The sequence below is a fragment of the Rhinolophus sinicus genome, chromosome 1 (assembly GCF_057876585.1).
Source record: "Rhinolophus sinicus isolate RSI-liver-muscle chromosome 1, RSI-T2T, whole genome shotgun sequence".
NCBI lineage: Eukaryota > Metazoa > Chordata > Mammalia > Chiroptera > Rhinolophidae > Rhinolophus > Rhinolophus sinicus.
In genome coordinates, this window is record NC_142501.1 from 166,558,548 (window position 1) to 166,571,070 (window position 12,523).

The 12,523-nt window shown below is 51.3% G+C and overlaps 1 protein-coding gene across 1 annotated transcript; it reads right to left on the reverse strand.

Moving 5' to 3' along the window:
* Positions 1-336: 336 nt before the first annotated feature.
* Positions 337-6,818, reverse strand: NKX6-1 (NK6 homeobox 1). The gene is made up of 3 exons (XM_019731247.3): positions 6,013-6,818; positions 4,143-4,315; positions 337-1,926 (listed from the first exon to the last, which is right to left on the reverse strand). The coding sequence occupies exons 1-3, from the start codon at positions 6,680-6,682 to the stop codon at positions 1,672-1,674; spliced, it is 1,098 nt and encodes a 365-aa protein (XP_019586806.1). The 5' UTR covers positions 6,683-6,818; the 3' UTR covers positions 337-1,671.
* Between the last annotated feature and the right edge of the window lie 5,705 nt (positions 6,819-12,523).

A 12,523-nucleotide genomic window follows, 5' to 3' on the forward strand; every position in this document is an offset into this window, starting at 1 on the left:
GCATCAAAGAGCAGTGCTGCTGGGCCAGCGAGCTCAGCTGCCTCCTCTAAGCTAAGTGAGCTAGCGCTGGACTAAAGAGCTATCTTGGATATATGGAAATGAGGTCTTTCCCAAAAAACCCCAGGGACTTCCTCGAAAAGGAAAAAGGCATCAGGAAAAAATCAGACAACACAGACATCAGAAGCAGCCTGTTAGACAAGTCTCTCCAAAAAGCCCTATGAGTGGGGCTGCATTTCTCGTATCTTCCCAAACCAAGGAGAATGAAATGTGTGACCCCACTCTTCCAAATAATGATGACGATGATGATGTAGAAGTATTTTATCCAAGAAACCAATATAAAATTTTTGTGGTCTTGGCTTTTATTTGAGATCTCTGATGAGATCAGATGATCTGTACCCTTTCATTCAAGGCAAAAGACGTCTTCAAACTGTTTTTAATTTGATTTATCCTTTGAAACAGAAAGTGCATTACATTTAACTGGTCTTGCAAAGGGTTTTTTTTTTCTCTTTACAAACTGAATTCCTTATATAAATTAATAAAGGTTAAAGATGCTAATATATCACCGTTATCAGCTTAAAAAAGAAAACAATTTACATAGTCCATAGTATTCTTATGATACAAAACACTTCAAATTCAGTTACAGCAACTAAATGGATTTTTATGTTTCTGACCCAGAGCAGTTGTAACAATTCCCACCATCTACTTTAACACGAATTTTTATCAGAAAGGAGTTAAATTAAATACAAGCTATTGTAGCCCCTCCCTCCCCAACACTTTCTTTAAATCACTAATAAATAGCAACAAACGACTGTGCAATTTCAGAGAGGAACGGAGAGGCCAGTCTGAGGCCTTCCCTGGTTCCATGTCTTCTACTTCAAGTCCTGGAGGCTGGAGGCAGGCGCGGAGCCAGGGGGTGGTGGGGAAGAGCGGGAAGGGAAGAGGGGAAAGTGAGCTCCAACAAACCCAAACCCGGCAGAGGAGCGAGGAGAGGGAGGCTGAGAACATTCGTTTCAAAGCTTCTCAAATTAAGTTCAAAATAAAAGAGGAACGTGTGGTTTGAGTAGCTCGTAAAAGGGGTAGGGTGGGAGAAGGGGGTCCAATTTTTTCTACCAAATTCAAAAAAGCAGTTTACATTTTAAATATTCACAATAAAGTAACTTCTAGTCAGTGTGACTCACGATTTATTTACAAAGGGCCTTCAACAGGTTACGTTAGTCCGCACAGCAGTTTGTGGGAGGAGAAACGTCCCTCTTCCCCTCTGTGGCGGCCGCCCGCCCGCGTGGCTCCGAGGTCCCCCGCGCGGTGGGTGTCGATCCTTGGAGAACCGGTCCTTGCGCCTCCGCCCCCGCCGTGCGCCGGAGCCAGGACGGGCAAGGGGGCCGGGCGCTGAGGTTTCTCCGTCCCGGGGGAACGGGACTAGGGGGCCGAACGTGGCTGGGAGGGTTGTCGCAGCTGCGAGTTTCGGTGGCGTTCTTTAAGTAGTGAATTGCGTGAGGTTTTCTGCCTTCTTATCAACCCCGAGTCTCTCTCCCTCGCCCTCCTCAACTTCTAGGTTACAAAAATAGATATGTACATCTCAGAAAATAGCAAAGGACCCCGCGGGGGTGGGGAGGCAGGGCGTGCGCGGCCCCACGGCCAGGGCGGCGGAGGCGGCGGCCCGGCGGCGGGCGCTCAGGACGAGCCCTCGGTCTCGGACGCGTGCAGCAGGAGGCCGCCGCCGCTGCCGGACTTGTGCTTCTTCAGCAGCTGCGTGATTTTCTCGTCGTCCGAGTTGGGGTCCAGGGGCTTGTTGTAGTCGTCGTCCTCATCCTCGTTCTCCGACGCCCCCTTGAGCCGCTCGGTCTCGGAGTCTTGCTTCTTCTTGGCCGTGGCCATCTCCGCCGCATGCTTCTTCCTCCACTTGGTCCGGCGGTTCTGGAACCAGACCTGCGGGCCGATCCAGGCAAGGAGAGGGGAGACAAGGGCGGCAGGGATTTAACGCGAGCAGATCCGGGTAGGGCCACTTCTCCCACATCCCGGGGACGCTCCTGCGGCCCCCTGACGGCTTGCCACCCTCCCTCAGAGCCATCCCTTGTCTGGGCCGTCAAAGTCGGTCTCCATCGCCCCCAGGTTCCTCTGAATAACAGGCACCAACAAACTGCCGTTGCCATAGCGATAGTAACACAAGTTGTAATGAGGTTGTCAGTGAGCCATTTCTCAGAAGAAACAACTTGGAAACTTAAAACTGAGTTTCCCAAAAAATGAGTGCGCTTTCCTACTTCCTAGTTTAAAGTAGAAAACTTTTCCCCTTTGAAAATAATGACTGTGGTTTTATTCGTTATTTACTTTCTTAGGTTAAAGTATTCCAAACAACCGAAGTGTACTCGCTTTTTAGTGTGATGTGTGGGAAAAAATACAGCATTTATCCCAATTACCTTCGTTCTCGTTTTCACTTTCGGATATCTGCCTATTTCACTTATCTCAGGTCTGCATACGCACAAACATGGTAGGTAAACACCCCTCCCAATTTACACTTGCAATGTATGATGTAACGTGTGTTTTCTAATCTAAAACAGAAACCTCAATTCACTAATAACCAATATAAATACATAAAAATACTTAACAGCTCAGTCAAAATCATCACAGTGGTTTGTGTGTGTCTCTCTCTGGTTTAATGTTTTTCATAAAACCAAAGTCAAAGCTAGAGTTTTCATCAGTTATTTTTTTAAGTGAAATTTTGCCGATTACATTATTTCCCACTATTAGCATGCCTAGTCTTTCAAAAAATTTTGTAACATTGTTCCTCCCCAGTACATTCAATTCCATATAAAATATTTTAAGACTATTCACGATGATTGACACCCATGTTTGATACATATATTTTAACCTAAAGCATCAGCAATAAGCAACCAATTTCCCAAACATATTGAATTATCCTCTTTATGCGTCTCAATTTTTCTCATCCATTATGTATTTTATCTAGAGAATCAGAATTGTTAAGAAAGTGATTTTTATTTTCTTTATATAGTTATAATAATTCACTTTGAGCCACACAGACATATTTACGGTGACAAATGAAGACCTCCAGATTATTGTGGCAGCTCTGTATCAACCACTGCAAAACTAATTTTAACTGTGATGATATTCTAATCGACACATAGAAAATCACTCCTGAAATGCATTTTATGATGTTTGTCCAAGGGAAAATACACTCCAACGAGCAGACATGGCTAACAGTTATTCCTACTTTTTAGAGAGTAACAATATGTCTAATGAAAACAGACTTACACACAAACACATCCCCCCCAAAAAAAAAACCAAATATAATACATGAAGAAGAGGAACAAAAGGGAATACTAGAGATATAGGAAACCACTAGATTTAATTTACCTAGCTGGCTCAACCCCTTTATTTTTCTAGGGAGGATTTCAAAAATTTGATTCCCTGTAAATACATTGTAGAACTCAATCATAAACTAAATAACATTTTATTTAAATAGTTGCCATAAACAGTAAAATACATCTATTGATACTTATTTTAAACAGAACTCAATTTCCTAATAAAGTAATAGTCTTGTTAATTCATTTAGAAAATTACTATTCCAAAGTGATTGCCTTCAGCTAAACTAAAAGCAGATTCATTCATGCTAAGTGGTTAGATCCTGTAAATTTATTTTTTTAAAAACCTGCGAGTTAATATAGTAGCACTTTAATAATGATCTACATTAGGAAATTATATAACTAGTGGAGTCTGAATTGACAAACAAAAGCTTGCATATCTTTACAAATAGAATAAATAGAAGCTATCTAAGTGGCTTGATCTATTATCAGGGCTGATATTTCGGCAATGCTTTTATTCTCTAATAATGGCGAGTTCTCCCAGCACATGCTGCTATCTAGATTAACCTAATTTCAAAGGCGGGGGGCTTGATTCCTTTTGTTCATCAACAGTTTGACCTCCCGGGAGATTCCAGAGCCTTTGTAACCCCCACCCCGACCCCCTTCGCTGATCCCATCTTCTCCGCAGACTCCTCAGACCCGCACCCCAGGCGTGTTTATTAGACTGGTGAGTGGGGGGGGGGGGTGTACGCGCGGGCGCGCGCGCGCGTGGGCGCGCGTCAGGGGAGGGGAACCTATCTCTAGAGGTTTTCAAGGCCCACTCACCTTGACCTGGCTCTCCGTCATCCCCAAAGAATAGGCCAAGCGAGCTCTCTCCGGCCCCGCCAAGTATTTCGTTTGTTCGAAAGTCTTCTCCAGGGCGAAGATCTGCTGGCCCGAGAACGTGGGTCTCGTGTGTTTCCTCTTCCCGTCTTTGTCCAACAAAATGGATCCTTGATCTTCGAGAACAGATAATCAAGGATAGGGGGGAAAGAATCGGTTACAGCGGCCTCCACGGAAAAGAAACGAACTCGCAAAACAATGTTTTGATGGGAAAGGAAAGCTTATTCGGCGGCGGGCACCAGAAGTGGCGTGGCCCTTCCAGTCCCTCCGCGCCTCCCTTTCTGCCTTTTTATCCCACCTGTTTTTTTAAAAGCCGGGTGGGTCTGGAGCAGTTCTAAATAACCTTCTGCCCAACACCAATGTCAAACAGCCAGGGAACACATCGCTCAAGTTTGCCGGAGCCAAATCGCCAGGCCCCAATGCACTGAGGAGTGCGGGATAGCGGATGGAGGGTGGGGGGTGGGGGGTGGAAGGCAGCTCTCGCCTCCTGGTCCAGTCGGTGCTCGCTTGGCCCCGGAGTCTTTTGCACGAGGATGACTAGTTTTTTTCCTCGAACGCCTTCCTAACCTGTATCCGCACTACAAAGGGCGCCTTGTTTTTTGCACACAAGAGAGTGAAATTGCCCCAAGTCTAACGCCGCTGAGGCCAAGGGGGAGGGGGCGCCGCCTTTGTTGGCGGTCCCTACAAGGCCAGCAAAACGAATACAATAGCGTCTCCCCACACCCTCACCCGTCCGGGCCACCCTCCGTCTCGAAGCTTCCCAAGGGAGCCTCCACTAAGCTCCTACAACTTCCCTCAATTGCCGCCGCTCAGCCACACTAAAGAGGTCCGGAGACTTAGAGGAAACTTCGGGGACTCGGTCAAAAGCAAAGAACAGAGCGTGCAAGGGACCCTGGGCTGGGCCCCGAACGCCACCACGGAGGCTGGGAGGCTCCGGGGACGGTGGCCACCTCCCAGAAGATTAGAGTGATCCCGGGGCAACTTGGTTTCAAGCAAGGTCCCTGCGAGATGTTGCATTTTCCCTGGTCCCTGTCCCGTCACCTCGTTCTTCCTCCGGATTTGCTCCTTTTAGGATGTTAAGCGCCACGTTGCCCTATACTAAGCCCGGGCCCAAGGCTCCCCGGCCCCCCAGGGTCAAGGCAGGTGGGAAAGCTACAGCCCAGAGGTGGGGAGCCGCCCGAAGTCACTCGGCGTTCGCGGTCCTCCGCGGGCCGCCGGCCTGTCTTCCATGGGCTCACCCGGGCCAAGTGTACTCGGGGGACAAGAGCAAAAAGGTGAGGTGGAGATACCCTGGGCCGAGACGTACGAGCAAATATACGCGCTCCGCACAGAGCTGTGGAGGGCTCGCCGCTGCGCGTCCCCACCGGTTCCCAGAGCCGAGACCAGTTAGGCTGGCGAAGGTGGGGTGGGGCCCTAGCCCGCAGGCAGGAGCCTGGAAAGCAGGGGTGCGGGGGGGGGGGTGCAGTGGCCTCTCCTGCCCTCTCCACCTCTTTAACCTAGGCCGGGCCTGCGGTTCCGGCTGGGTTGTTCCCCGAGCGGCTAGGGCCTGGGGTGAGACACACGCCCTGCACCGCGTTGGGTTCCACGCGGACGCGTGCACACCCGTTCCGCGAGGCGTGCCCCAGACTGGGGGGAGAGGCGGGCGCTTGGACGCAACCACGCGAGCTCTGGAAAGCGAGAATCTATCGCTGAACGCCCGGGACCAGCCTAAATCGTACGATATCGGCGCAGCCAAACTACTGGGGAGGCAACAGGGTGGACTGACCCCGAGCCGGCAGAACGCGCAGAACGGGGCGCGGGCGATTGTACTCACGAGGCGTGCAGGCCAGGCGTGCGTCCCTCCAGGGCGGGCTCTGCATCACTCCTGGCCAGAAGATGGGTGTCCGGCCGGGCAGCTCGGCTAGTGGCTTGGGGTACCGACCTACAGCGGCCACAGCTGCGGCACTGGGACTGAAGTAGAGCCCGGGCGGCGGCGGCGGCGGGCTCAGGCTGCTGAAGCGGGGCAGGCCGGCCAGCAGCCCCGCTGGGGAGGAGGCAGCGGCTGCGGCTGCTGCGGCCGCGGCAGCAGCGGCCGAAGCCGAGGAAGCGGAGGTGGACGAGGAAGAGGAGGAGGAGGAACCCGAAGGCGAGGCGGAGGGCAGGGCGGCCCCTGAGGCCACAGGCATGGAGGGCCGGCTCAGGATGTCGTTGATGCCGTGTGGGGTGGCGGCCGAGAGCTGCTGCGGAGGGCTGCCCAGGGACGAGAGCCCCCCTGCGGCCGGGGGCTTCAGGCTGCCTGAGTTGTGGGCGCCCAAAGGCGGGGAGGGCGACGACGAGGAGGACGAGGAGGACGAGGAGGAGGGAGGACCGGCGGGAAGCGGGGGGTACGCCGCAGGGTACAGCGGGGTCTTCATTTCGGCCATGCTGTGCAGGGCGGCCAGGGGCGGGCTGCTGAGCAAGAACGCGCTCTGCCGGGTGCCCTCCATCGCCCCCACCGCTAACATCCCACGGCCAGGCCGGAGCCTGCAGCCACACAGCGAGGGCGCCGGCCCGTGCCCCCGGCGGGCTCAAGGGAGCGAGAAGCGCGGAAGGCGCGAGCGAGGAGTTGTTCCGCGCACCCGGAGGCGACCTGCCAACTAGGCGGAGAACGCAGCCGCGGAGAGTTGCTCTTAGGGCTGCGCAGCAGAAATGTCCAAACACGCCACTCGCGAGGCGGTGGCTCGCGGAGACCAGCGGGCGTCCGGGTGGGTTTGGCTGTCCTTTCGCTCCTAGAGAGTCCTGGATTCAATCTCGGTCTCTTCTCTTCCTCACTTTTCCTCGCCGCTCAAAGTGCGCGACTTCTCATCTTCTCCCCACGGGAAATAAGCAAAACAAACCTCAGGCCGGCCCCAGAGAGTTTGTAACAAAGTTGAGAGTCACCAAATCTCCACTTTGATGTTGTAGGCTGGGGGCTGGCTCGCTTTCTTTAGGACGGTTCAAAGGACGCCGAGTTCCGCCCGAGGCGCTCCTCTAATCTCACTCGGGAAACCCTGCTCTTTCCGCCGTGAGGCTGATTCGCACTCGGCGCTCGCTGCGCTGAGGAGGAGAGCGCATCCAGCCCGCGGGAGGACTGCGCCTCTGGGCGGGCTGCTTCCGCGGGCGCTGCCCCGGGCGGCTGCGCCAGAAAGGGCAGTGCCACCAAGCCCCGCGGTTCCCCGATTCCGCGCGCCGACCCGCCTTCCCCTCTGGGTCGCTGGGCACTAGACTTGCGATATTGAAAAGAAAAGCGGCGAGAAAAAAACCCCACAAAAACCAAGACTAAGTGTGAAAAGTCTGACGGCTTTGGTGACGGCTCCGCTGTCCGTCCACTTCTGCAAACGGGCCTGGCGACCCACGCCCCACCCCCCAGCGCCCTCTCCTCTTCTCACTCGCCGCCTTTGCCTTTCTTCTCTTGCATTTTCTTCGCGGCTTTACAGGCTTTCGCTCTTCTAAGTCCTATCCCCCGGCCAAGTGACCCTCTCCGCGGCTCGCTCTCTCTCTCTCTCTCTCTCTCTCTCTCTCTCTCTCTCTCTCTCTTTCTCTCGCTCTCCCTCCCTCTATCTTCTCTCCCTCCGGGCCTGACAGTTCAGATGAAGCTCTCAAAGGTAATAAAACATTTGCATCACTCCCTACCCCTCTTTAGAGGGGGGAACGAAAGGGCGGGGTAGTGGGGGGGCCCAAAATAAGAACTTTGGGGGACGTCACTCCGAGTCGGCCAAGATAGGCGGGGCCGAGGAGCGGGAGCGCCGCGCCCTCTGATTGGCTGAAGAGGGCGAGCCGTAAGGCCGCGCCCGCCTTGTCCCCGCCCCCTCCCACTTCCATCCCTCCTGTGGGTGGGGTCAGGGGGCGGGACCTCGCGAGTGGTGCGGTTCCGCCGCGGGGCCAGTGGACGCCTCAATTAATTGTGTTAAATAAAATGGGAAAGGGGAGGAGGGAGTAGAAACGATGAGGGTATTACTTTTTAAAGGGAAGAATAATGAAAACCCAGCCCTTTTATGGAAAAGCAGTTCATATTCTTCCCTCGCCTCCCCCCTCTTGTGTTCGCGTTACCCTACCCCTTCCCCCACAAGCTTGAGGCGCCTCACCTCCAACAGAGTCTGGTCCCTTGTAAAATGGAGCTAATGGAGCAGGCAGCCGGCGCAGCCCTGGCCTAGCTCCTTCTTTTGAAGGGATTAATTAAAGGCCATCTGGGCTCTCCCAGAATTGTGCAAATTAATTTGTTGCTCCTTAAGCCTATAGATGTCCTTAATCTTCTTGCAGGCCGAAGGAGCGTCCTCTTCCATCTTTGCCACCTCCCGCTTTCCTTCTCTGTTCTTTCTCTTTTACTTTTCTTTTCATTCCTGAGTCTCCCCGCAATCGTCATCATTTATAGTTTTACTCAGTTCGCTGGTAACGGAATCAGCTTAATGGGAATTATTTATCTCTCGTGCGATGTTTAGACAGAGAGCAGTGAGCTTTTCTTTTTTTTTTCCAACTTTTCTCCCCTTTGATTATTGTTATTTGCTTTGAGTGAAGTGGAGCCTTTAGATACCGAAGTATCTGTTTACCCTCGGGGACTGTAAGTTCTTAAAACCGTCTCCGAAACTCTGGCCCCTTTCCCTCCACTGCAGGGTTGTTTTGGGAGATGGAGATGTCCCGACTTCAGGGCTGTGGTGATGGGTGCCAAGGTGTTTAGGAGTTGGAGGGTGGTTTCCTTATTCCCTCCTCAATCTCTTCTATCCCTGGCGGGTCTTTAAATTCCCAGCAGGGTTGAGCTGCATACGTAAGGAGGAAGACCTTTGCACAATTTTGAAATTTCAGGATGTTGAAGTAACACACCATTGGGGTATGGTCACTACAGCAATTTGGATGAGATCGTTAAGTCCCAATTTAATTCGCAAGAAACAGAAACAAATGGCTCGAGAATAAAACTTGAGCGGCACCACCCATGGATGGAGTTGGCTCTGTGTGCCAAAACACTCACGTGGGGGTCCAAGCACGAAAAGCTGGGAGGGCTTAAGCCGCTTTGATAACCTTCGTTTCCAAAGCACTGGCCTTTTAAGGGTGGCAGGTTGAGCTTGAGCTTGAGCTGTGTTTTTTCTTTTCTTAATTTTTGTTTATCTTTTGCCACTTTTATTATCCACTTATGAGATTTTTTTTTTAATGTTATTCTTATTTGGTCCCCGTCCTCTTCCCGCTCCACCCTTGTTCATTAACTTCCAGACTGGGCTAAATCCATCATTTCAATAGACCTTAGAATCTGACCCGGGAGAGGTGAAGCCCTTCGTCTGCGGGAATTATGCTGAGTGGGGTAAGAAGAGAGCTGATGTAGGGACCGTCTGCGTTTCCCTGCGAGGATGCTCTGCTGGGCTGTGCATCTAAACCCAGCGGCCTGCCACTTTGGGCCGGAGGCCGCAGCAGGAGGATGGTGCGCCTCGCCCGGCCTTGGCCCGGGTGCTGCGCCCCTTTGCCTCTCATTTCGTTAAAAACGAAACTTTTTCTCTCCTCGGGAGACTCCAACACCACGGTCTCCGCCTGGACCTGGTGCCTGGGCCACCAGCGACCTCCCCCCCACACACACCCACCCCTAGGCACTGCATTCTCAAGGTCTAGGTAGGAATGGGAGTGAAGGTTAGTGATCCCAAAGATTCCAATTTCAAAAAGCGACCTCCCCTTTATTTCATGAGACCCTCAACCCAACTCCAGGTTAATAGCCATTGGTAAATAGTTGCCAAACTGGGTGCACGTAAGAAATCTCCATCGTTTGCTTTTATTCACATTGCGGCATTAAAATAGTAGCATTGTTCTCAACTGTGACAATAAAACAGATGATGGAATCTGTGTACCTGGATCCCTGGGAGTGAACCCCGAGTGCCTGAATCTCGAGTGGGGCCCTGTGTATTCCTGCGCAGCGCTGAGGGAAGGCCGGTGCCTTCTGCCTGGTGCTGTGGGTCATCGATCTGCTCCGTCTCTCTCCACCTGGGAGCAGGGAGAGCAGGGGGCATCCTCGTAGAGGCTGGGCTGCCCCTGTTATTCGCCCGGAGAGATGTCCCTGCCCCTAAGGAGCTAAAACCACCCTCGGGCCCGAGTTCTAGACCAGCAGACCTTGGTGCTGATGCGGGAGGCCGGTTTCTGGTCTGCGCCGTCTTACCCGGGGTTTACAAACGCCCTAGAGAGTCAGGACGTACTCTCCCTGCAGGAACCCCCAGCCCGCACGCTTTTCTGCCCAAGACCTAACTGACAGAGCCATACATTTCTAAGCCACCCCCAGGAATGGATCTTGTAACATGTGGTCGCGACGCGCCCCCGGCCGGCCCCCAGCATCTTTGAGATTATATATATATTTGGAGGGGGGCTGTATTTGAAAGCGAATGATTTGCATTTTAATTGAAAATTAAATGAAAGCGATTTGACAAATTCTGAGGTTGAAAAAAAGGCTAATAGGGTAGGCAGGGGTGAGGAAAGGCGAGGCGCTCCTCAACTTTCTTTGAGCCTGCAAACAACCGCACCTGTGTGCAAATTATTGTGTTAGCCTGCGCCACCCACTTGACCACCCCGCCCTCGGTTTCACCCTTGACTCCAAAGCACCTAGCGCGTTTTGACACTTGTTTTAAGTTGATGGAACAGCCACTAAATTCAGGGTAACTCACAGAAGGAATGCAAATGAAATCTCAGCTAAATGTACGTAAATCCAGCAGTCGGGGATGAATGTTAACCATTCTTACCCAAATATATTAATGTCAAATGTCGGGATTCTCAAATGTAGCCACAGGAAGCCAGTTCCCTACTCGCAAAAGGTGTGAGTGTGTGTGTAGGGGGTAGGGGGGATGAATGAAATTATGTGTGTATTCAGGCCAAAAACGTCTCTAAAATGTGTTTGCTTGAATTGTCTAGATGATTTCTTTAATAATTCCACTTCGGCGGACGACCGGGCCTGTTTGGGTGGAACCCGGAGGCCCGCTGGGCTTATGTTAATGTTGTAAGAGGGGTCAAGCGGTAGGCTGAGTAGAAACTCAGGGAGAAAAAAAGAATGTCCAGGAGCTTGGACCAGCCCAGTCCCGGAGAAGGAGAACAGAGGAAGAGGGAGAGCGTGTCTATTTTACCTCCTGTAAATGCGGTGGGGTGGGAACTGGACGCTTGACTGCTTATTCTGCTGACCGGGAATTAATAAGACGATTTGGAAAGGGTTGGGGTAGAGAGGGGCCAACAAATGCCTGGGGGCGAAGAGCGCTGTAGGGTCCTGTGTTCAGTGCTTTCCCAATGAAGGCCAATGCAAAACATGAGAGGGAAGCGACAGTCTTGAGGGTTCTACGGAAAAGATCTCCAACCTCAAGCTTGGATATCCCTCAACCGTCTTCAGAATGGCAGCAGGGCACCGCAGCCGCACAATCATAGAATCCGTCCTGAGCTTCTCTTGGGGGTAACAAGTGTCCTCTGAAAGGAATAAGGAGTCCGAAAGATGCAAGAAGATGGAAAATACTTCAAGCCAGAAATGTCTGCATTGTCAAAACCCGAATTCGGGAGGAAGAGTAAATACAAGAAAGCACCAATGACCTACTAGAGAGAAAACTGATCTTGAGCTTCAGCAAAGCACAGGTAACTTCAGCAAAGCACATATATGTATGTATAATCCCTCCCGCCTCCCAAGCATTTTCAGCAGAGACCCATTTGCTTCCAAGGAACCCATTTTCTTTGAAATATATTCTCGAAAACAGGATCTGGTGTTCAATCATGAAATGTCTGTGGATTGCTACAATTTCCTTACAGAATAAAATGCTAGTCTAGTTTGATCCACCAGATTAAACAGTATCTGATGTGAACGGCCATGAAAAACTTATACCTGGACGTATAAATAAATGGTCCATTGAGCATAATTTAGGTAATTTTTAACGAGTCTGTAAACTAGTTCCTTTTTATGTCCTGGTAAAAGTTGTCGCTTCCGACTTGGATGTGCGTGAGCGCGTCAGTATTAGTCCTTTCAGCCGCCGCACGTGTGTGGCTCCTTATTCTTCGGTGAGAAAAGTTATTTTATTTGCGTACCTGCTTGGATTACAGTGCCCGGTTCCCTCGCACACCATTTTAAAGAAAGCCTAAGCAGTTACCGCCCTCTTGTGGAAAAAACTGCTAAGCGGTTCATTAGGTATACAGAAGCAAGCCTTCCCTGCTGTGTTAAAAGTACATGCTGTATTTATTTTCATAATAAGGTGGTCTGCCTTTGTGTAACTGCCGTGCTCTTTGAGTAACATTTGCTTAATTTTTATCTGAAATGCAAAATTTACAAAGTGAACTGTGGGTCTGTCAGTTCTTGCTTTATTCTGTAACAAAAGCCCTCTAAACTGAATATTTGG